This window comes from Corvus kubaryi, unplaced genomic scaffold (genome assembly GCF_017639235.1).
Source record: "Corvus kubaryi isolate FWS band 111438036 unplaced genomic scaffold, C.kubaryi_AGA036_p1.0 37334, whole genome shotgun sequence".
NCBI classification, from domain to species: domain Eukaryota; kingdom Metazoa; phylum Chordata; class Aves; order Passeriformes; family Corvidae; genus Corvus; species Corvus kubaryi.
The window spans coordinates 16,302,609-16,326,563 of NW_024581108.1; the positions used below are offsets into that span (position 1 = coordinate 16,302,609).

Below are 23,955 nucleotides of genomic sequence, written 5' to 3' on the forward strand. Positions count from 1 at the left end.
CAGCTGAGACATTCCATGCTGGATGTTTGACTCACACTGAATTCTTTTCCCAGGAAATTCCAGCCCAAACCATTAATACATTGCCATCAACAAGAATGACAAGAATGTCACTATTTCCCTTAAATTCCAGTTACTTGCCAGTGCAAGGTTTTTTCGTATGTGCCCAGATGTTTCGGAACAAAGCCTTGAAGTCTTGTTGGGAAGGTGATTTTGGGAATCCAGAATGTTTTGGATTTCCCATCAGAATCAAGCCAACTTCGGGCAAAGACAGCTGCGTGTGGCCCTGGGCAGCTGCACGTGCAGTGACACCCATCCCAGCGCACCCATCCGGCCCCCTGCTCCCAGCTGCTGCAACCCCCCTGGCACCCACTCTAGACACCTGTGTGGGAAGTGGGGACCCAGCTCTCCGGGTGCTCGACGACTTCCCCAGGAAGTGTGAGAGAGGAAACTGCTTCATTGAAACACTTGCACCGACAAGAGCTGAGTCAAGGGACAGACAAGCAGGAGGAAACAGTGACAGGGAGTTAGTGGGGCTGGTGGCGGGAGCAGCTGAGATGATACCAGGACATGGGGGAAGGGACTGGGACAAGGAAACAAGGACAAAGAGCTGGGACGTGGACGGAGAGGCAGACTGAGCTTGGCAAGATGTGCAGAGAAGGAAGGAGGGAGTGGGATTCAATCCAACACCAAACCACCTAGGTCTCCTGCTACCATCCACAGCCTCCAGCTACTCCAGCCCTTGCCTGCTAGCAAGTCCTTGGCACAAAATCCCCATCCCAAGTCCCTGGCCATGCTCCCTGCTTTGTCTGGGGCATTCACATCTCCATGGAGCAGAACTGGAGCCCAACTGGGGTCCTAACTTGGAGAGCAGGAGCCCTCCCCCAGCCTCCCCCCGGCTTGCTGCAGTTAATTGGGCCACTGCTCTAATCTCTACCTGCCATTGATTTAAATTCAGCTCCAATTTTCTTCTTTGACCATCTCTCCTCCAGACCCTGCTCACAAACAGAACACAAATCCTCAAACATTCTCTTCATTTTTCCCTGCAATATTTCAGCATGCCCCACAGTCCCAGGGTAGGGAAGGCGATGACTGGTGCCTGTTTCAGCCTAGATACTCATGCACAGGGATGGACACATAGCTGCCTGCAAAGACCTTCTCCAGGGCATGCTCACCCCAGCTCCAGGATGGAAATGGAAGTGGTGATGCTCTGATACCATCCAAATGGCAAAAGAAAAGCATGGTAAGAGGACTTCCACATGGTTTCCTCCAGGACAGATGCCTTTTTTCTTGGAGGCTGTGAATCCAAGGAGGGCTCCTGACTGTCCCCAGGTCTCAGCTGCTGGTTTTACATCCAGCACCCATTGCACTGGAGGGATCTTCTGCTCACCTGAAAACTGACGCCTCTGTGCTGAGCCCCAGCCTTCTGTGGGCTGGGATGCTCCAAAGGCAAGTATAAGGAGATGAGCCAGCCATCAGCTAGGAGAAGACCTCTCTTTTGCTGTGTCTCTGGGGCTATGGATCAGGCACAGAGACCAGGAGCACCTGCTCCCAGCTCCCTTATGCCCCTGGTACTCTGTGCCATGACCCAGAAGGGGAGCCAGCCACTCGGAAGCAGTTAAATCATATTACAGTGTGCTGGTGCAGACAAGAAGGGGAGGTGAGGGTCCAAGACAGTGCCTTGGCGATGTCCCTCACAGAGAGACACTGCCAGCACCATAAGGAATAGGGGAGGACCTGCCAGGGGGGTTCAGGATGGGAAAAGCATCATCCCTTAATGCCCACACCTTCCTGGCCCCAAAGTGGGTGGAAAACCTCTGCCACAGCTCCTTTCTCAAGAAATCCTGCATGCCAAATTTCAGCCCTCCTGGGGTCCTTCTTTTCCTGGCAACAATTCACTATGTAAAGAGGCTGGATATTTATAATTATGCTCAAAGTGGCCACTTTGAAAATCTATATGTCTCTAGGCTCCCTGTACATCATAATGTCAAGTCTGTGAATGGAGGCATCCATCAGAGGCCTCACATCACAGACCTCGGAGCTGTGATAAACACTTGGGAAATGCTCGCTGAACCCCGTGTCCCACTGCTGCCTTCTGGGCAAGAGACCTGGTCTTTGGGGAGTGCCTCCATGGTGACTCCTTCCAGAGGGATGCCACCGGGTGTTCCTGAGTCACTGCTCCCAGATGGGGATGGGAGCAAGGTCTGAGTTCCTCTAACCCAAAGCCTTTCCTTCTGACCCTTGCTGTCCTCCAGGAAGGGGGCTTTCCTTCAGGTGGGACCATCCAAGCCTTCACCCCCTTTCCACGCTGTGGGCACACTATCTGCCAAAAAGCAGCTTCCAACTCTGTATCTGGGAAAGCCTCAGTACTGGGAGGGTGGTGAGCTACAGGGATAAGATACACTCTTCAAATGCCAGCTCCACTCTTGGTCATCAGATCCCCACCCCTTGGCCCCATCAACCCCAGGATGGCCTGGGCCCGACTGAGAAAGACTAGGTCAGTGACAAAGGCAGGGCTCAGCCCCCATTCCCAGCAGGGAAAATGATACAGGGAGCTGAGCTCTCTTCTCCAGTACAGCAAGCATTAGAGTTGACCCTGATGTCACACTCCAGCCTGCTGCTCCACCATGCCTGCAGGTGGTGGCTCCACCATCCCCCAATGTGGGGACAAAGTCCCCTCTTTGAGCCACCTTCTTGAGAAGTGGGGCCGGTGCCCCCCCAGCGAGATGCCCGCTGGAGAACAGGAATGCCCCTCTCTGCTGACAGTGTGGCAAGAGGACGCACAGCCTTTGCTGACGCTTTGCCCAGGCTGTTCTTAAAAATTTATTACTCTGTTGCAACATGAAAAATAAGAAAGAGAAGTAATCATTAGTATAACTATAACTCCCCGTGCAATAGTCCCACTTGTAAATTGAGATTTATGATTGCAGCTGCCGATATTTTAGAGGCCGGAGCAGGCAGCGGTGGCAGCACAGCCCAGCTACGCGCTGCCCCGCCGCAGTTACAGTTTATCACAATCTGCAGAGATTATTGCAATGAATAATACACAACAGGCTGGCAGTGAAGAACTATTCCCGATCAAATGCTTCTGTAAACAACTGAATAAATAATATTGCTCAGCCCGTCTTTAGAGCCCTCGGAGGCCCAGGGAAATCTCTCATTACTCAGCAAGAGAGGCAGCGGGGGACTTGGAGATGCCGTGAGGAAGGGATGCAGTGACTCCGGGCAGGCACTGGACATCCCAGGTATGAGCACTTGTCAAGCAGACAAATCACCCTCTCATTTTCTGGCAGAAAAGGAGGCTGAGACACTGAAAAGACCTACTCATGGTTCCACGGTTCCACGCGCAGCCATAAGCAACTTGCTTGGACAGACAAACGTGCAAGCTCAGAGAGGTATTGCTGTCCTCTCTTCTGCTTTTGTTCACTTCTGATATTGAGTTGGCAGCAGGTAAAGAGCAGGTTGTGGGGCAGCCTGGCCCGCAGGCAGCCGAACCCTATCTACAGCAGGGATGGGACATTTGGGGCCGAGTCCACTGGCAGCGGGGCTCATGCGCTCCCTGAAATGTCACTAAGTAATGCAGTGTGATCAGGGTTGTGTGCCAACAGCTGCAGAAAGGGCATTTCTCACACAGCTTGAAAGGATAAAGTTCAGCTCCACGATGCCCCAGGTTCCTCCACTACAGCGAGCTCTGGCTCGGTTGCCACACTGTGCTGCCACTGGTATCAGGTCTGCAGAAACACTGACCCACAGGGGGAGCAGGGAGGACTCATCCCTTCCCTGGCAACCATCATGCAGGGGTGCTTTATTTACCCTCTGAATGTCTACACTCAAAATACAGTCAGCACAGGAGGAGCTAACGAAGAGCTGAAATCCTCCTTGTGCTATAAACCAGCCCTGCAGCAGCTCTCCAATGTTTCAGATCCTTCACACCATGCTTTCTGTGGGAAGGGCGCCCATGTGCCTCTGCCCAGACACCTGCAGACAGGGAACACCCCTCTGCATCTGTGTCCTGCCTGCTCTAGGACCAGACTCTCACCTGTGTCCTCGCTACAGGTTCTACCCACAGCAGGGTCCTGGGGAAAGGCAAGAGAAGAAAAGCAGGAAAGTTTGCATCCCCACATCCACTGCTCTACAGCGCCTGTATGTGCAGCAATCAGCTCCAATTAATCCCCCCTCAGCTTGGCCCGCCCGCTTCATTACCTCCCCTTGATGAGAACCATCAGTGGGGCCTGTAGGATTTTGCTAATTAGCCTCACTTCGTTTATCATTTCCATTTTCTCCCAGAGACGCTTGGCTTGCTGGGCGACAGCTTCATCTCCTGCTGAAACAATGCGGCCCCTTCTGTGCCTGTCTCACTTAGCGCTGTCACTGCAGCCATTATGAAATTGGGGTTTCATTTACACACTAATTAAACATTACAGCTTGTTCACAATTACAACATGGGGATGAGGAGGTAACTAATTACTTAAGAAATGAGCTAACATTTATCTCTGATTCTTCCCCCCGCCCCAGCCCACCGCCCTCCTCTCCAATCAAGATTAGAAATTGTTGTTGGATGGCAGCAGCCCAGCGGGCCCCTGCCCGCCTCCACGTGTGCCTCATCCCTGTTGGGGGGCTGTACTGAGACCCTGGCCTGCGGACAATCCATCAACCCCTAATTGCAGCCAGGATTATGGGGGACTGTGACAGTGGTGTGTGGCACTGTGCCAAATGGGCTGCACAGGGACAAACTGTGGCGCCAAGGATGCATCCATCCCACCTAGATCTGCCCAGCAATGAGGCACCCCTGGGACACCCCAGCCACAGTGGTGACAGCGACTGAGGTGTTCCTTGGGCATCACCTATCAGGCTCCTGCCCACTGGGTGAACGCCTGGCTCTGCACAGAGGCCGGGGATGCCAGCACACCCTCCATGTCTCTGCTGATGGGCAACTCATCCTGAAAAGACATTTTCTTCAGGGAGGAATTAACATTTAAAACTGAGAACCATTAGAGTAAATAAACCAGGCTGTCACTCAGATCAAAAGGCAATGCAAAGTGTGGGCTTGGGACAAAATGGGCCCTGGGGAGCAGGCAAGGAGAGAAAGGGTGGGGTGGATGAGATGGGCAGGCCAGCACCTTGTGTACAGCCCAGCAGGGCTGGGTGCTGTCGCTGAGAGAGCAACAACCTCCTTCCATGGGCAGCTGTTGCAGACCAGCAGTCCCTTTGGTCCTCACCTCCCTGCAGTGCATGCAGGTGGCAAAGGCTGCGTGCAGTGGCCGGAGAGCTGCACATGAGTTAGAGGACAGTGGAGATGGGTGACAGTGACCAGGATCATCTTGAGATGGATGCATGGCTGCCTGCAAGGCAGCTAGCCAGCTGATGGGAGATAGGCTGGAGAGGCCAAAGATGCTGCTGCAGTGCCTGGATATTGCTGCAGGCTCTGGGAAAAGGATCCACAGCTTTTGAAACACAAGAGGCTCCCCCCACAAACAGCCCTAAGCACTGGAAATGCTTTCAGAAAAAAACATTTAGTTCAGCACCAGACAATTAGGGTTCTTTTGCAACTCTTAACCCATGATTTTGAGACAAAGAATTTGGTGCTGGCATAATTTGAACTGCTAATTGCTTTCCTGATCTGTAGTCAGTGAACTGAGCAGAAGTGGACACAAAAAAATCACCTTCCCTGTCTGGGAAAAATTCAGAGCTGCTCTCCAGGGGGAAGGGGATTCGCTCTTCTTCCCTCTGAGCAGCTTAAAAAATAATGATCAGGAAACAGTTAAGCAAAAGGGGGGTGAAGTGGTGGTTTAAAAAAAAGAAAACTCACACCACTTTATAATAATAGAAACAACTCATTCCCATAGTTTTTATCCTTCCTGTCTTTAGCCCACAAAAAAAAAAAAAAAAAAAAAAAAAAAAAAAAAAAAAAAGAAACCCTGAGCTAAACTACTGACACTGGCTGGGAGCTTAGAACTGCCGCATCAAACAGAGCCCTTGAATCTCCTGAACATAATTGTGCTGCCCTCTAACCTCAACCTTCAATCAGTGCAGTGTAACTACCTCATTTTAGCCTACAGGACACACCCCTCTGCTAACTAGCAGCCATATTCTTCTCATTAGGAGACTGCTCTGGATGGGAGCGCGGAGGCAAAGCTGGCATCTCTCCTTTTCTCTCCCTCTCTGCCTCTCTCAGCTGTTATGTATGTACTTTTGGAGGGAGAGAGCATGAGCAGGGGGCTTTGTAGATGCTGGAGATGACCCAGCTGCCAAGCCCTAAGACTCCTGGGCATGCACATAGAGCCAAATCAGTGGTTCTTGGCTAAAAGCACACAGCACGGGAGAGGGGATCTGGCCACGACACCCCCAGCCCCAGGCAGTTGGCAGTGAAGGGCTGGAGTGGGCTTCCTGGCAAGGTGGTGCTGCTGCTCTGCCCTCCTTAGGGCAAAGGGCTGGGGGTTCTGCTGTCTGCAGGTTCACCCCATCCACAGAGCCCCCGGGGAAAGGCTCCTGAGGTGGCAGTGCCAGGGCACAGGACTCCTTCCCTCTGGGGCTTGGCTGAGAGGTGGCAGCAGGCAGGGAGATGCATGCCTTGGGAAGCTAAGGCAACCAGCAGCACCAGTGCCATGCCTGCTGCTGAGGTGGACAGGAGACAAGGGGCAATGCAGGGCTGGTGCGCTGCAGAAGGGTCTGTGCAGAGGCAGCCCCTCCAGCTGGATGGTTGCTACCCCTGCACATCACAGGCCTGCAAGTAATCAACAGTGAGGCTAATTACAGTGGGAAAGGTGACCCAGGGCTTACGGACACTCTCCATCACTGGGGGGTTTGGATCGCATCTTGGGGTAGGGGTATTCCATGGTTACAAATCAGCTCTGTGCCATGGGGGGATGAGGAAGGACAGCTCTACAACCCACCCAAAATGACAGACCAGCCAGCTGATCCTGCTGCATCCCTGGGCCACCAACTGGCCAAAACCTGTAGGAGTTCTTGAGCCCCTCCTTCATGCCATCTCTTCAGAGACCTCCAAGCACACAGGGCAGACGTCAGACTACAGTACTGGACATGGAATCTTGGTCCCAGCAGCATGGACTAGTACACCCACCCTTAGCAGTGAGCATGACCCTCCCCTCCTGCTTCTCCTCCACGTCCTGTACACTGGCAGTCCAGTTCAGGGCCCAGTCTGAGAGAAGCTGCTTGGGCTCTCCTGCTTTAGAAGAATGCAGCTTCCAAGCTGGAGCAGGATTGCTCAGGACTCTCGAGAACAGATGGAAACACTGTCATCCCAGTGCAGCCCACTGCAGGTCTCTCCTGCAGAACAAGCCAGAACTTGGGTGATTAATGGCACAGCTGGGATCAGCTTGTGCAGTGGCAGCTGCACCTTTGGGAAGAGCCTCATGCTATGGCAGATACGAGCAGATCCCCTCTGATCCCACTGCAGACCCATGAAAAGAGCAAGGCCATGCTGGGAAAGGGCAACAGTTTGGCTGGTGCAGCTCTCCCCTCTGGCCAGTGTCCTTTGCCCTGGGATTTCAAAATGTTAGCAACTTGGAAGTGAGGGAATTACACTGATTTGTGTAAGGACAGGGAAAAACACAGCACTGGATAGACTTTTGATGCTTCAATGGCCATCTTCCCCATCCCGGCCTTGTCCCTAGATCCTCTGCTGAGCTATACCAGCTATTAACACACTCTGTGTTCGTTATCTTAAACAGGCCACTCAGGACGTGGGGCCACGATCCTGAAACCAATTAATGTGATCCTTTGATTTCAGGGGAGAATGAAGAGGGGACTGTCAGCACCACAGGGAGGCACGAGTTACGGGTCAGAGCCTAACAGAACAGAGGTGCCCCTTAGTTCTTCACAAGAGGCGGGGGTGGCGGGCAGCTGCCAGACCTGGCTTCTGTCAGAGTCCTTCTCTGCATCCTGGTGCTGCTTCCCAGGCTGAGGGGAGAGCAAAGGAAAGCAGCATCATGGCACTAAATGGGGGTCCAGATGCCAAAAAAGCCACTGCTGCCCTGCGCCTGGGTCAGGGCTGCCAAGAGGAAAGCAGTGGTGTTACCACATCTCAGTGCTCATCCCAGCACAGCAGCACGTGGCACAGAAGGGGCTCCCCTCTGCCATGGTGCTGGCAGTGTTCAGGCTTAAGGCTCTGGGCACCCTGGAGTGCCAGGGGCAGTATCATTCTGCAGTCCCCAAAACTTTTGTCTTTCTTTCTTTCTTTCCTTGCTTAGCTGTTTTTTAAAGCAGAAGTTATCTTAGTGAAGTCTTTTGGGGGAGGTGGAAAAAGAGTAGGAAGTCAAAGAGAATCGTCTTGCTAGTCAAAGCCTTTAACAACTATTTTTAATATCAGGCAGAGGAGCAGGATTTTGAAATGAAACAGACAGTGCCTCTTTGATGGGCAAGCTACAGATCTTGAAACAAGGTCCATTCCCTCCTCCTTCACTAACTAACAGCCATATTTCTCTCATTAAAGACAATCTGGCCGTATTTTCAAACTTCTTAACAAGGCGATCACCGTAATTTGAGATTTCTATTATCCATGCTCCTATTACAACAGTCTTTTAAGCAGCTAGCTCTTTTTTTTGCTTTCTTTCCCTGACTTTGTCTCTCCCCTCAAACTGCCATTAGTGGTAATGACGTGCAGGAAACGAGCGCCAAGAACCACCTTTTTTTTCCCCCTTCTTTTTGGTACTAGGTTACGTGGGGGGAGCAATAAGGAATAAAATAAAAAGCAAAATGAAGTTTGGTTATCTCTTATCTAGAGTTTGGCTTTTAATCCACCCAGGAGTGCAAAGGAAGCCAATGCGGTACTTTATCTCCCCCGTTGATCATGGAACCCCCTCCCCAAAGACCCCATCTCTCTCCCCTTCCCAAAGGCGCCTGGTCCTGGCCCCCTCCCTGCCCCATTAGTCCTTTACTGGGCTCTGCCAGATGGATGCAATTTGCATAATATCACCAGTGGAGGCTGGCAGATCAACTGGGGTCAGGCTCTGACATCTCCAGCACAGTCTATCTCCAAGTGCTAATTTGGACTGCATTGATCTCTCTTTCTGATTTCTTTGTCATTTACGTCTGCCACAGTTTGACAGGAGATACAGAGACAGACAAGGGGGGAAAAGAAGGAGGGGGGGAAGAAGAGGAGAGAAACAAAGATTGTAGTTACAGATGTCTTTAAGGGAAAAAACAGATTAATCCAAGGACTCCTCTGAGGGTCGCAGCTTTGAAACATCCTAATTATCCTATTCTTATGAATTCCTGTACAGACTTCGAGGGGGGTCTTATCAGGGAACTCAGGGGAATGAAAACTTGTTAAATTGCAGTGAAGTCTCTCTGGCTGACTGCTACCCCCTGCCCTCCTGCACCCTGCAATCGGTTCTCATTAGGTGAAGCGGGGCAGCTCTAAACCTGGTGTCCCTTGCTGACACAGCCTTCCCTCTGCCATCACTCTCCTTAAAGGCAGATCCTCAGTAAAACTTGGGCAGGAGTCTCTCCTCCTCACAAAGGGGGACCACAGTGCTCACCAGCCCTGTGCATTCTAGGGAGGACAGAGAGAGGACGACATAGATGCCCAAACTCTGGAGACAAGGGCTAACCTGAGAGGGACAACAGCATCCCTGTGATCCCCCTGGATGCAGGCATGTAAAGGCAGATTTGGGGACACACTGCTGTTGCAGGACAGCAGGATGGTAAAAGACACCTTCCACCAGAGTCCAGTGCCGAGCAGGGCAGACAATCTGTGCCCTTCACTGAGATGTTTATGTTCTTTAACAGGAAACTCTTCCCCTCCTCACAGGTAAGGGAAGATGCACTACCATTTAGCCTTGTCTGGGACATATTGCAGAGACACCAAGGCACCAAAAGAATCTACAGGAAATCAAAATGTCACTTGGTGTTTTACGTTACTACTTTCTACAGAAAAAGCTCTGTAGAAAGTTAATGATCTTCCAAGGCTTCTCACCCAACACATCTCACTCTGTCAGAGGGTGCATCACGGTGCTTGGGAAGTGCTGTCTGTTACAGGGTAAGGAGAACAAGTGCTAGCAAAGATGTTCTACCTGCCCAGCCCAACGTTGGACAGGGCTCAGGCAGTGCAAGGGTGGTTCCAGTAGTGTGTGAGGGGGATATTTTGCAAGGCTCAGCCACAGGCAAATAAAAAGACTGGACAAATAGCCAAGAGTGCAATGGGTCCAAGGCAGTGCAAGGGTCTCTACAGCACAGATCAGTTCAGGTCTGTGCACTCCTGGGACTTGCTGATCGCTAAAACGGAGCAAACATAACACAAATATAATACAAACCATCAGCCTCTCCCTGTGCTCCCACTACAACAGTTTAGAGTGATATGTAAAATATATTTAAAAGGTTTCTCATCTGTCATTGGGGACAGAAATTGGGCCAGGTGTTGGGCTGAGGATCACAGCTGGCATGGGCAGAAGGAAGGGAGGGAAGGACAGCAAATCTTCTTGCCAAGGGAGACAGTCCCCACTGCCAGTCGTAAAACCAGAAGCCAGAGGAAGAGGGTAGAGCCGCCGCTGTGCCAAAGGGCAGCTCCAAGACGATGGCAATGCTGTCCTGCTGGGGATCAGCCAGATCTGAAGCTTGAGACAGACTTGCTCCAGTCTGCAGCTGGGCCTCCCAAGCACTGCAGCACAGCAAACAATCCAGAATTCCCTCCTAAATCTTCAGTCTAACAGTGGGGCTGCAAACAACTGCTTCCAGCCAGAAGAGAGGGACTCGAGCCTACCTTCCCACACATCTCCAGGGAGCAGGCACTGCCACTGCCTGCCTGGGGGTTGGGAGAAGCACATGGAAGCACCCTGACTCTTCTCAGGCAACTGAAGTCCCTGCAGCTGTCACGCTCCCTCCAAAGGCTACTCTCCAGGAACCTCGAGCCCTCAGCCAAGGGCAAGGTGTGACAAACCCATCACACCCCTGTCAGGCAGTGGGGTTGGATGGGCTCGAGACCAACTTTTGGCAGGGTAGGACAGAGGGGTGAGTGCAGTCAACACAAACACTCAATCATCCTTCCTTTCTTTCTTCTGTGCCTCCTTTGTTAACTGCAGGAAACAGCTGAAAGACCTTGAGTTTCCCATTGTAGCGTGTATGGGAACAGAGCTGCAGTGATCAGAACATACCCCCTGCTGCTCCAGGGGAAAAAGGGAGAGCAGAATCCTTTCTAAAAAGGGTTTACGATTAGAAGAGTGTTCTGTCACTCTGGCGCGCAGTAATCCACTGCGCCACCAAGTCCCTTCAGAGAGATGTCGAAAACTTAAATGACTGAAAGCAAAAGAGCCCCGGCTCAGGTTCCCAGGCAGCCAGACATCCTAATTATCTTTAGATCCACTCCCACATGGAGGGGAGAGAGCACACAAGAGTAAAAAAAATAAAAAAAAAAAAAAGGGAAAGAAAGAAAAAAAAAGAGGAAAAAAAAAAGACTGTCACACTGCTTTTTTCTTTTTTTAAAAGCTTGTCTCTGCTCACTGCTTTTCCAGCTGTGACACCTCTCACGGTAGTTAATTAGAATCATGTCACCGCGTTAATGTGCTCTGACTGGACTCTGACAGTTGCTCGTCCTCTAACCGGCTGCCCCGGCTGGCCCTCCCTCCCTGCCGCTCCTCAGGGATTTGGGGCTCACAGCAGGACCCCTCACCACCCGCCAGCCACTCTGTCCCTGTGCCCACGGCCCAACGGGTGCCCCGGAGTGGCTGTGCTGGTCCCTGCACCCTGCCTGGGTAGCGGGACATGCCGCCTGGCCGCGACACCCGGCACGCAGCCACTCCACCTGTTCTGGATCCGCCTGACCTTTATGAGTGCTAATTCAAAATGACACTGCTCATTTGGTGACATTTCTGTTGATTTTTACTTAAGTCTCTTTTAATTATTTAATTCAGAGTCCTTCCCCTTCTGCCTTGAGCTGGGGCAGTGCCCCAAAGCAGTCCCACGGCCCATTCTGCAGGAGTGAGCCCCGTTCTCAGCTCTCCCTCTCAGGATCACTCGGCAGAAGGACGGTGCCGTGCAAGTGCCACCTCCGCTGAGAAACGCAGAACTGAAAAAGAACGGGGTATGCCTGCTCTGGGGGAGCACAGGGTTCTCTGGGGCTTCTCCCACACCCTGGGAGGGACAGGGAGAGTGGGACTGGCTCTGCCACATGGGGTGGCATGAAAAGTGGTCAAAAACACGAAGGGGAGTTTCGCAAAATGTTGTCCACCTCCTTGTTCCCCCTGCCCTGATGCAGAGGAGGCAAGTGGGCACCAAGGATGACCGAGGATCCCACAGATGCTGGGAGACGCAGGAAAGACAGGGAAGGAAAGCAAGGAAGAGTGAGAGGAGGCTGAAATAAGGCCAGCAAGCTGCTAGGACCACACACCTCCAGCACCTTGCAGGGTGAGGCACAGCCTCATCAGCCCCCGCCGAGCTCCAGCGGGGAGAGCTGGGGCTGACAGCCCAAGGTCCCCATTAGGGCGGGTGGCCCGTCACCTGCCACCGCACTTAGCGAGCGCGGCCCGGCCCGCCCTCTCCTTCAATGTCAGCGCGGGGAGAGCCCAGCACCACCGGGGCCGAGCGGGCGGAGCGGCGGAGAGAAGGATGGCTCCGCCGGGCAGGAGGCACCCTGGCAGGCGCTGCCCCGGCTCCCCGCGGCGGTGGCAGCTCGAGGTAGTTAATTAGAATCGTGTCACTAAGTAAATGCGCTCTGACTGGACTCTGACAGACGCTCACCTATGACACTGGGGGCCAGGAGACAATCCACATCAAACTACTGCAGTGTGACCCTTTTAACACAAAGAGTAAACTCACTGCACATCGAGTTGAAGCTCATTAAAACTGTCTACTCTGCGAGCATCCCATTAACCTCACTGTTAAAAACACGCAATTCCTCTTCTTCTTTCCGAGGCCTAATTAATGCTCTGGATCAGGAACAATATCACACTCTAACCTTCTGAGATTTCCAATCGGTAAAGGAAAAGAGAGAGATGCAGCCGGGAAAGCACAGTGGCTTGCTGGGTCGCTCACCGCATGGGCTGCTGACCTGCCCAGGCAGGTGGGGCTTTTCTGTTTGGCATGGGCAGAGATCCCCACGGAGGGAGCATGGCACCGCCCCAGCCAGGGGAACTGCGGGAACAGGGAAGATGGTGAAGCCATTTGCACAGAGGCTCGGAGCTCACACGATTATGTCAGCTGGTGTAAAACAGCCCAGTGAGGGCACCAGGTCAAGACAGGTGCTGCTATGGGACCAGATCTCCTGGTCACCTGGGATGGGTACTGAGGGTTCACTAGCAAGAGACACAGCAGCCTGGTTACCCTCTTTCCCCTTAAAAGAAAAAAACCCAAACCCCAAACCAGACATTTATGACTAAATCTAAAATCACAGTAATGTGTGTGCTAAAACCTAAACTTTAAAGCTTCAATTACATTCAATTAGATTCAAAAAAGATCAGGAGTAATGTCATGTTTTAAAGACAGTCAATGCACTGGAGATGGAAGCAGAGCTGACAAATGAGAAAAAAACTTTCCCAGCAGGAGCTGCTACTCGTGCAGTTTTGGAAACTTTTTGCTGGTTTTGGTGTATTTTCAGTTCAAGAACTGGCTTGTTCAGAGCTGAGAAACAACAAAGGACTGAAAATAAAAAAGAAGGTTTGTCTTTTATCTTTCCATAATCAGTGAAAACAAACCAACCAACCAACTAAGGTGAGAGAGGATGAGATGTACTCATTCTAATATCTTGAAAGACTGTTTTCCAGAAACACTCCTTCAGCTCACTGATCACTTCTTGTTTTGGTTTCACGTACCAGGTGTTTTTACCTAGAAAGTATTCTGAAATTTACTTTTCTTTCCGCAGTGAATATTTGCAAAGGAAAGAGGATTTTCCTAATAAAATCAATTCAAACTACCACTGGGGTACTTTAGCATGGCATTACAGTTTTCATCCAAAAGAGCAATCATGAGTAATTAATTTAATCACCAACTCTTCAAGAACAAATAGCAATTCACCATTTTTCTAATGTAAAAAATATTTAAAAACTAAGACTAAAGGCATATCATGTTACATAATCAATCAAAATAAATGTAGCAAAAATAGAGTATTTGATGAGTAAAAGAATAACCAGATTTAACAATTGGGCAGTGGTAAGGAAAGCTGCACTTGGTTTGATAGGTGCTGTTCAGTAAAATTTGACCTTTTTTCAGGGAAACAGGTTAAAAAAAGGGCAAAATCAGAAGAAAATCAATTTCTGAATGCAGGTGATCTGCTGTGTGATTGAAATCACAACTAAAACCTGGGATTTTAATCCTTCTGATTTGTGTGAGTCTCTGACTCTCAGCAGAGAGACCCCAACACAGGTGCCCAGCTCCACTGGTGTGGAGCCTGTGAATGCTGGTCTTTGCATGCGAGTGCCAAGATTCCCATTAAAAGCTGCAGCTTGCTTTTGGCAAGCACCGCCTCAAACACATGTGTCAAGAATGGCAATGTCCCCATATATGTAAGACTGAGTCACTTCTTGGCAAGACTCAACTTCATTTTGCTGAGGGCCAAGAAAACAGCAGACAAAGAAAAGTTCCTCAGCCCAGGATTCTACAGCCCACACTGGAGCTGACACATATCTAACCTGTGTTAGAGAAGAGATGGAAGGTGCATAAAAATGTCTTCTCCAGTCAGGGCCACATTCAGCCCAGAAGGAATCCTTAGAGCTGAAATATCAACCTAAGAAAGGGCATGAAAGAATAGGCTTCACACCCCTTTTGCTCCTTTCTGATCTCCCAAGGAATTCCTGCCTCCTCACTCTGTAGAGCAGAACTTTTCCATCTCCTTATCCTGAAATATTTACATTTTCCCCCTTTCTTTACCTTTTCCCTGCAAGAACACAATGACACCAGACCTGCACCCATCCCACCCCAAGGCAGCTGTATTTGCAGTGTATGCAGATACATTTTGGTGTATTTGGGGACACAAATCACTCTTCTAGCCCCTCGATAAGCTTTGCAGCTCACTTGCCCATGAATAGAAACCAGACAAAAACTAGAACATGAGCTCTGTGCAGCAACTTGCTGTACGTGCAGCTGTGTGTCCCAGGGCATGTGGGGAGACTCCACTGTGCTGTGGCATGAGCCCATCCTGCCTGTGTGCACTAAGGTGGTTCCCATCCAGAATCCAGCCTTGGTCCTGCAGGTGTTGAGCACCCTGAACTCTGCAGATTTTGAACATGGTGAAGGAAAGAAGATGAAGCACAGAACAGGACTGGTCCCAGAGCATGTCAAGTGCAGGGATTTGGAACAGATACCTGCTGAGACAGTGAAACAGAAAGTGATTTGAAAACAAAGCAATACAGAATCCATCAGGCAAGATGGCAAAATTCTTTGCAAATTGTTTGCAAAAACAAGTGGCCATCCACTGCAATTTTTCTGTCAGATTTGAAGGGAAATATCCGTGTTGTGCATTCCTGCATAAGCAAGCTGAGACTTCACAGGAATGTTTGCATCTCCCTGGATTGCTCCCCAGACTGCCAGGAAAGGAGCTACACAGACACTTACACAGCACAGTATCTGTGAAACTGGTGAGACTGGCTAACAAATCTCCTTGCTGCTCCCTTCTCAGCCCTCTTTGGTTTGCAGATTTTTGGCCATCAGTGACCCACGAGGGCCATGAAAATCAGAGGCTGACCCCACCTTGGATGCCCCAGAAAGCCTCCTCTCAGCTCCCTAACATTCCCTCAACACTGCTGCACTCCAGGGCTGAGCACAGAGAAGGGAAGCTCTAGATGGCATGTGACCAACCCCAGATCCACAGCCAGCTCCTGTCTCACTGTGGACAGCAAGAGGCTGGCAGGCTTCACTGTTCTCCACTTCCTTCTGCAGCAGTCCTTGATTAGGGGTCATTTGTTCAGCTGAGAAGTTGGGCTGTGTTGGGAGCAAGGCTCCTTACAGTCAGAGAGGGAAGGGAAGGGCAGCCCTGGGCAGGGAAAGGGATGGATGACTCCTCCCAACACTGAAGCATGGGCAGTTGAAAGCATGAAAAAGAGATAGGTAAGGACTGTTCAGGCCACAGGGTGACCATCAGCAATTGGGATGACTGTGCCCAGTCCCAGTGGCCAGTATAGAAGGACTTGGCTGTGGATGACTGATGCCAGCTCCAGGATGAGGCAGCAAGGCTGGACCCAAGGAAGATGAGCTGCCTCTGCAGTGAGCAGTCCCTCTTCAGCCCTTGGCTTGGGGAACCTCCTGGGCTGTCACTAGAACCAACACCTGAGTCATGCCAAGGCCAGGCTGGGAAATGAAGTGGCCAGAAAGCCAGGAAGCTGGTTCTTTGAAAACAATGCCAGGCAAGGCATGTCTCTGGACACCAGCATTGCCCCAAGCCTTCTCCCAGAGGGACACTGGGCTACCAAGCCACGAAGTCAGCACCCCTGACAGCAGCTGTGCCTGGTGGTCCCAAGCTGGCTGGGAGGAGGAGTTCTTCTCCCCAACTCCAGCTCACTCTGGGGGACTCAGCCTGCGGTAAAGCCACCAGGTACACGGTGCCAGTGGCTACCACCTCTGCAGGCAGAGGATTGCAGACATCCAGGACAGATCTGCTCTGGAGCCAGCCCAAACGGAGCAGCCAGCAGGCTGTAACACACAGGGCACATGTGCACCACTGGCAGTACCAAGGAGATGGAGACCGTCACACTGCTGGCCTGGCATCCTTCACAGCACCCATGTAAACCCCTTCCAAGCAGTGTGGGAAAGGCAGGTTTGCCACTGGGATGGAGAGCTGCAAGAAGGGAGCTTGGCTGCTGGGCCTCGCTTTCCATGGGCAATTAGCCCATGGCTTACCCTGTACTGGGGAGAGTTGGGAAAGCTCCTCCACAGAGGGAGTTTGGCAAAACCCTCCTAAAGGACTGGAATGGGGAGGACGTGAACAGCAAATCCCTGAACTCTGACAGGCAGAGGAGTCACAACTGTGCAAGACAACAGCACTGAGATAAAGGGGCAGAAACCAACAGCAGACAGATGATACTCCAGAGATGGGGCACTTTGTTGGAGTAAGGGATGACAGCAACAAGAGAGCTCATCACATAAATAAAACGAGGAATGATGAGGCAGAAACCAACTCTGCATCTACCAGGAAACCCCATAAAAAGCCCAAGTCCTCAGAGCAGGACATGCACACACAACTCCTGCAGTTCCTGCTCCCTGCCCATGATCCCCCCCAATATGGAACACAATCCCGGCAAATCTGCTCCCAGGCAGGGAAGCAAATTTTAATGCTACCTCTGTCAATAATGCAACCAGATCCATAGTTCAAAAGGAGCTTGCTAATTAAAAGCTGGTGAGCTTTAAATAATTCATCTCCTTAACTTGGATTGATTGGAGAGTTTAATGGTTAGAGTCTTGAAACAATATTAAACAGCCTCTTCAAGGCCCAGGTAGCCAGTGACTTTTCCAAGTAAATCATACCTCCTTGCAAACTTTAATGCTCAAAAGTCATTGTGGATGAAAGGCTGGGAGGCCGAGAGAATACCTGACCAAGAGGTCTCCAAGAGGCAGTCTACTGCTCTGCAGAGAAACAGGACAGACAAGAGTGATGCAGCCCTGAGTCACAGTCCTGTCTCCAGCCCAGTAAATCTGAGCTCCTGCCCGTGTCACAGCCTGCTGCTGTACCAGCTCTGCATCCCCAGTGTTAAGCAGCAGGCAGATACATGGCCTCAGTGTCCTGGGCCAGGTCTCCCTCATATCACTTTGATCCCTGGTGCAGAGGAGTTGGGGGATACATGGAACTCTGCCACTGTTTATCTCAGAGCACTGTTTATCAGTTTATCTTGGAGCATGCTGCAGGACCACGAAACTCATCACACGTGTGAGCAAACAGGACGATGATTCAGTTCTCCAGCTGGGATCAAGCATCTTCACTCTGCAGTGTGTTTCCAGCCAGTTCCCAAGCCAGGTAGCACAGCCTCCTTTCCAAGGACTGCAGCATCCAGAGCAACTGGAGAATTGGTCCAACAGGGAGAGCATTCCACCCAGCCTGGGGACCACCAGCTGTGCTCCAGGCACCTGGTGCTGCCCACATCCAACCCCAACCGAAGTACTGCTAGAGCAGTCTAGGAGGGAAGCAGCTCCCCAGCCAGGGGCACAGGCAGGTATGTCTGGCACACTGGCATGTGCAATGGACTGAGGGCACGTCATCCACATGTCCATTCTGCCCTGACACATCTTCATCCCTTCCACCAGGTGGGGACTCTGCAGCCCTTTGGCTGGTTCTCAGCACCCCAGACTGGACAATGTTTTGGAGCTGAGGCACATCCACACACCCAGAGCAGCAGCTGTAGGGATGGGAACGGCACCGGGCAGCATCACTCACCTATCCCGCTGTGAGGCCTCCCTATGTGCTGTAGATTCAGTCCTTTGTTCATGTCTAAGAGCCCGTTCTTTGGCCAACTCCCCATGGCAAAGCTGTACGCCTGGAAGAGAGAAGCAGAGGGTCAGACATAGCCCATGTGCAGGCATGATCTGTACTTGCCCAGGTCAGACTGCTCCTGGGGCTGGCGTGGGTCTGTGTTCAGGGGCTGGTGTGTGTCTGTGCCCACTGTGTTCAGTGTGGACCCACACATCACCCTTGCAGCAGCTCTCCTGGAGTTGCCCACACAAAGCACTCTCGCCCTGCCCTGTCCCACTTGATGCTCCTTAGAGGTGTCCAGAGCCTCTGGTGGTGTCCTGTACACTTGACAATCCTTGTGACAGAGGGATTTGCATCACTCAAGGCCACCTTTGCCATGCTGTGGGTGGGAAGCCAGGGGCTCTGAGCTCATCCCCCGTGTCCTTTAGATGCTCCACAAACATCCACCCACTCCTGCCTTAACAGGGCCGCCAACACAAGTCAGGGGATTTGGAAAAGGGTGCTCATTCCCAGTCTGGCCTGGCCAGCAGGCCCCTTCCCCTCTGGCAAGCACAGCCCTCCCAGCTCCCTCTCCCTTTCACCCCAAGCCCTATTTGCCTCAGTGCTCTCCATCACTGGCACAAATCCTACTGGGAGCCAGCACTGTTCACCCCACTGCACAGAGCCTGCAGTCTGGCCAGAGGGAACGTGCTCCATACCCACTGCATCCCCCGGCAGGGCTTCCAGGAGGAGCAAGGCAGCTGGGAGCCCAAGCAGCACAAAAACCCACTGGGCAATGCAAACATGAAAGCAGCTGGGCCTCTATGTCACACGCACGGCTGTAATTACAGCCTGACAGCCACATATCTTCTTCATCTTGAGGAATTAAGCTCAGAACGCATTGTGAGCAGTAAGAAGGGTGCGTGGGCTTAGCATTGCTCATGCTGGCACTATCTTTGCTGCCGTGAGGGCCATTGTCCCCAGATGAGATCAGGTCAATCCAGCAGCCCGTATCTCCCTCCTGCAGCAGGGAATCATCGCTAACGGCAGCCACAGTGTGGCAGGGCACTGCCGACACCTTCCGCAGGCTGCAAATGCCAGGGAAATGCTCTCTGCAGCAGGAATGGGGATGAACTGGGTGAGCAGAGCTGAGAGATGTCCCCCACCAGCCCACCAGCCTGCTGCTGGGACCTCCTGCTGCCCCTCTTTTCTGCTACCTGCTGCTCTGTCTAGAACAGGCAGGTCCAGCCCCTGTGCAGCCCCTGCTGCTGGCAGCCCCCCGGGAGCCACAGGGCTTGGGGGAGTTAATTTATTAGTGGCCCACGTAGCCATTCATGCTGCTTTGTTACTCCTGCCTTAGCAAAACAGAGGGCTCCACAGATAATTAATAGACAGCATTGCTAATCCTGTTGGGAGATGATTAGCAATTAAAACTCCTAATTAAGTCTATGCATAATTCACTGAAATTACACTTTGTGTACACAACGGGGAGGTTTCCTTTGCCTTCGACAAACACGCATTGGTATGTTCACTGCCATGATCAGGATGCAGGCTGGCCAGGACAGGGTGGGGGGAGCCAGAGGCTGGGCTACAGGGTGGAACCCTGCCACCCAGCTGCCGGGCGGCAGAAGTAGTTCCACTTGGGCTTCATCCCACAGGGCAAACCCAGGCAGAGCATAGGAAAGCTCCCACGCTCAGCACCAGTGGATTGACAGCAGTGAGGGCCATCCCTGGGGAAGCAGCATCCCCGGATGAGGAAGGACCAGGGGTGTCCCTGCACAGGGAGCTCCCATATCATAGGCTGCCTTCCCAGCCCAGACGTCCCTTGGACTCTGGCCAGAAGCAACTGAGGGAGCACAGCGGGAGGCTGGCAGGATCCCGGGAAAGCCACGGGGACAGCTTTGGAAAGCTCCTGGCAGCTGGGTGTTAGTGCCAACCCCAGGCTGCCTCCCCTGGCTCTGCAGCAGCAGCAGCAGGGAGCTGGCAGCGTGTGCCCTAGCCCCCGGATCAGCACCGGGCCCATCTCGGCATCGCGTTCTGCTTTCCTGATCAAGGTCATTCGGTACAGCCGCAATACCTGAGCAAACTACCTAAGCAGCCGGGGTGGAAGTTGGCCTGACCACTGAAGGTCAAGTGTGCACTTATGCATATTCAAAGCTGCCTGCAGGATCGATCGGGTTTTAATTGTTTTTCCTGGGGTTTTGGAAGGAAGTGCCAGGGGCATTGATCAGTCCCAGACAAGGCTGCTCACACTCTGGGGCTGGCAGGGACCGTCACTGCTGCAGGCAGAGGGAAGTGCAGGCAGCGGTGATGGAGGGATGAAGGCAGGGGAGAGATCAGCCACCGCTGGCCGAGAGGAGGAGCCATTGCTGGGCTGCGCTGGAAAATAAAGTTTTTAAATTAGAAGTGGCAATTCTGAGCCGCCTGCTGGCAGCAGCCACACAATCAAGAGCGAAGAGCTTTGCTGTTTAATATTTAAAGACAACGTTTAATCTTTAAACAGGAAAGTTCTTCTTCTGACTGTTAAAGCGAGGCAGAAAGCGCCAGTGGCTCCCCAACACCGGGGTACCCAGCCCGCAGGGGTGGCCGTGGCCACTGGCTCACTGGAGCTGCTGGGACACTGGTGTCAACCACGTTCCTGCCAGCTCTGTGACCGCACAGTGGCGCAGACCCCTGTCCCTTCAGTGCTTATCCCGATGGCAAACTGTGAGAAAGTCTGAGATGCCCCTGGTTTTCTTGCAAGCCAAAGGATTTCAAAAAATGCCATGAAACCCTTTCTGTGAGGAAATTGCACTACTTTGTTCGTCTCTCTGGTTCAGTCCTGGTGTTGCAGAGACTGGGTTGCTCCCTTTTAGGTCAGACACTGAAGCAGGGCTAGGACCCTGTGGTTTTTAATTTTTATCTGCATTTTAATTGATAAAAATGCAGCCATCTTTTAAAAAAGCTATTTTTAAATGGTTCTGGCCAAAATTCTGATTTAGAGAGAAACTCAGTATTTCTGATCTGCTAAAAACCACTCAAACAATGTTTACAGAATAATTTTCAAGCAGCCCGAATACAATTATTTCCATTCATACCATCTCCTAGAAAGGTTTTCCTTTTTTCCTGATTTTGTTTGTAATTCTGTGAAGGCTACATTTACCTCCCTGCCAATGCTGCTCTGAAGTCAGATGATTATTAATTATATTTATTTACTTATACAATCCCATAGGCATACACAGCAGTTCACAGATAAATACCGCCCTGCGTCCCCGATGGAGGGATCTCGAATCAAAGGTAAGCAGATACTCCTGTGATAAATGTGAGCTAATAGCAGCAGGAGATTAGGAACATACTGTGTTTCCATGCACAGAGCCAGCACCATGGATAATCCACACCTTGTTAAACAAGTGCTGGTGTGGGGAGGTAGGTCATGATGTAACCTGCACCTCACATACCCTGCAGAAAATCCAAAAACCAGAAGTGGGGATAAAACATGGGGCATGGAGATGACGCATGCGCAGAATCACAGCATCTGAGGTTGGCTTTACAACAGAGCTAAAAAGGTCTGAAACCAACCTCCTGTTGCACCAGGTCACAAACCTTCCCAGTAGCTATGACGCATCTGCCTCAGACTGCAAAGAGCCTGAAACAAGAGCTCCGTGGCCTATTTCTGACAGCACTGCGGTACAAAGATGGTCCCCTGCACTGGGACAGAGAGCGTGCCAGCGAGGCTGGGCAGTCCCATGGTGCTGGTTGCTTGTGCAGTTTGGCACCGAGGTTGGCCCACCTGTCCTTGCTGCAATCCCAGTGCACATCAGTGCCCCAGCAAGGCGGTAGCACCAGCACAGTTGGGTCCTGATGCGCTGCTCCCTGGAATTTTTTTAGGCTGCACACCCTGTATTGTAAGCAGCACAGCTGCAGAGAAGATGTTCCAGGGGGTCAGAAAATTCCCAGAACTAGAACTTGTCAAGCTGATGTATTGATCTAAGTGAACTGAATAATGCTCCATCATTTATTTATGGGGAAGTGCCCAGCACACTTCACAAAAACTGGTGTTTTGGCAGTCACGTTAAGGCAAAATTAAACACCCCACAGCATATAAACAGGCACCTGTTCAGAGATCAGAATAAGGGAGCCCCACAAATCCTCCCCACATGCAGAGGCAGGAACAGAGCCGGTCCTCACAGAGCTGCTGGAGCTCTGTCAGCAGAGCCAGCCTTGTTCTTTCCACACCTGTCGATGCTGTGACCTGCTGGCCAGCTCCTGGCCCCTCTGCCCTCTACTAGAGCTGCTGGCATTGCATCACCCTGGACGCTTTAGCTGAAGGGCAGGAGGGAAGCGGACCTTTGTGCTTTGCAATGGCATGAGCATGTTCACAAACCATGGCAGCAAGAACTGCCAGGACTGGCACAGAGTATGTCCTGCTCTGACCAGCTGGGCAACTCTGTCATTTTATTTTACATGTCCAGCCAAGAGGTTTTATATGCTATGTTTCATCTGCTAATTGCAATTTTAATATTAATACAGACACTTTCAGGCAGGGAGAAAATATTTCCTTTTGGAAAAAAATCCTCCCAGGAGTAAAGGAGCCCAAGCAGTCTGAGAAGATGCTGAAGGGTGGGTGCTAGGGAATAAGAAAAGTGGTGGGTTTTGCTGAAAGTTTCCATTAAGAATTTCAAAAAGACACCTGAAAAATACATTGTTTTGAATAGACAGAAAGAAGCTGTGAGAACTCCCAGCTGCCCTTAGCTTGGGCAAGCAGCAGGTACCAGCTGTGCTCCCTCAGGATCAGGCTGGGCACAGCTGATGGCCCGATCCAAGGTGAAGCCCCTGACATTTCTGCAACAGAGAAAATGTCTTTGGAACAGCAAAAGCATCTTCCTCCTCCTGTCATGTCAGCTGTGCACTGGATCCGCCCAAAATAAGCATTTCCCATCTAACTCCCCTTATTCCACTGCTGCCACAATGAGGTGTCAAGGTTTTATATTAGCTTGTATGGTGGGAAGAAAAAAAAGCAGTCATGTCTATGACTAAGTGGGCTTTTAAACATAGTTTGAAATGTTTTTAGTGACTGTAAGGTTTTGGGGCTGGGAGTATCTTGCAGGACATCCCTGAACAGCACTCAGGACACTGGAGGTTCCAGGGTGTTCCCATTTTAATTGCATGCCAGTCCAGGAATGGAAACTGGACAATTCTTGTTGGGATTTCTTGCCAAGCAAATTTACCAGCATGATATGAGGCAAATGTAACACCACTGAGGGGCTGACCCCACCGCCAAATCATTTAGTAGGAGGCTCCTGCACAGGGCTGAATGCAATTAAAGAAGAGGCAGGTAATGACTAAGCAGCTTGCCAAGCCCCAGATGACAACAGCGGAGCTCCTCTGTCGCAGGGAGGGCAAAGGGAAAGCTTGCCTGGCAGGATGGAGGCACGGAGCCCGGGATGGCTCTGGCAGCACTGGAGCCTGCTACCCTTGCTGGCTGTCAGGAGGCAGGAGCTAAACCCAGGTGTAATGTGTCCCTTTTAAGCAGTTTAGTCAGAAGTGCTGCCACATTCACAGCTTTTCAAGTATTTTTAAATCACTTACAAAAGCAGGATTAAATGATCAGGAATTCCATTTAATAGGACAAATAAAGAAATAACAATCTACTC

At 51.4% G+C, this 23,955-nt stretch overlaps 1 protein-coding gene across 1 annotated transcript in view; it reads right to left on the bottom strand.

Moving 5' to 3' along the window:
* Nucleotides 1-23,955, bottom strand: part of ERI3 (ERI1 exoribonuclease family member 3) — a 120,917-nt gene that overhangs the window by 18,808 nt on the left and 78,154 nt on the right. The window contains exon 6 of the mRNA XM_042030528.1: nucleotides 18,308-18,407. Within this exon, the coding sequence (XP_041886462.1) occupies nucleotides 18,308-18,407 (100 nt within the window). The remainder of the gene's footprint in view (nucleotides 1-18,307; nucleotides 18,408-23,955) is intronic.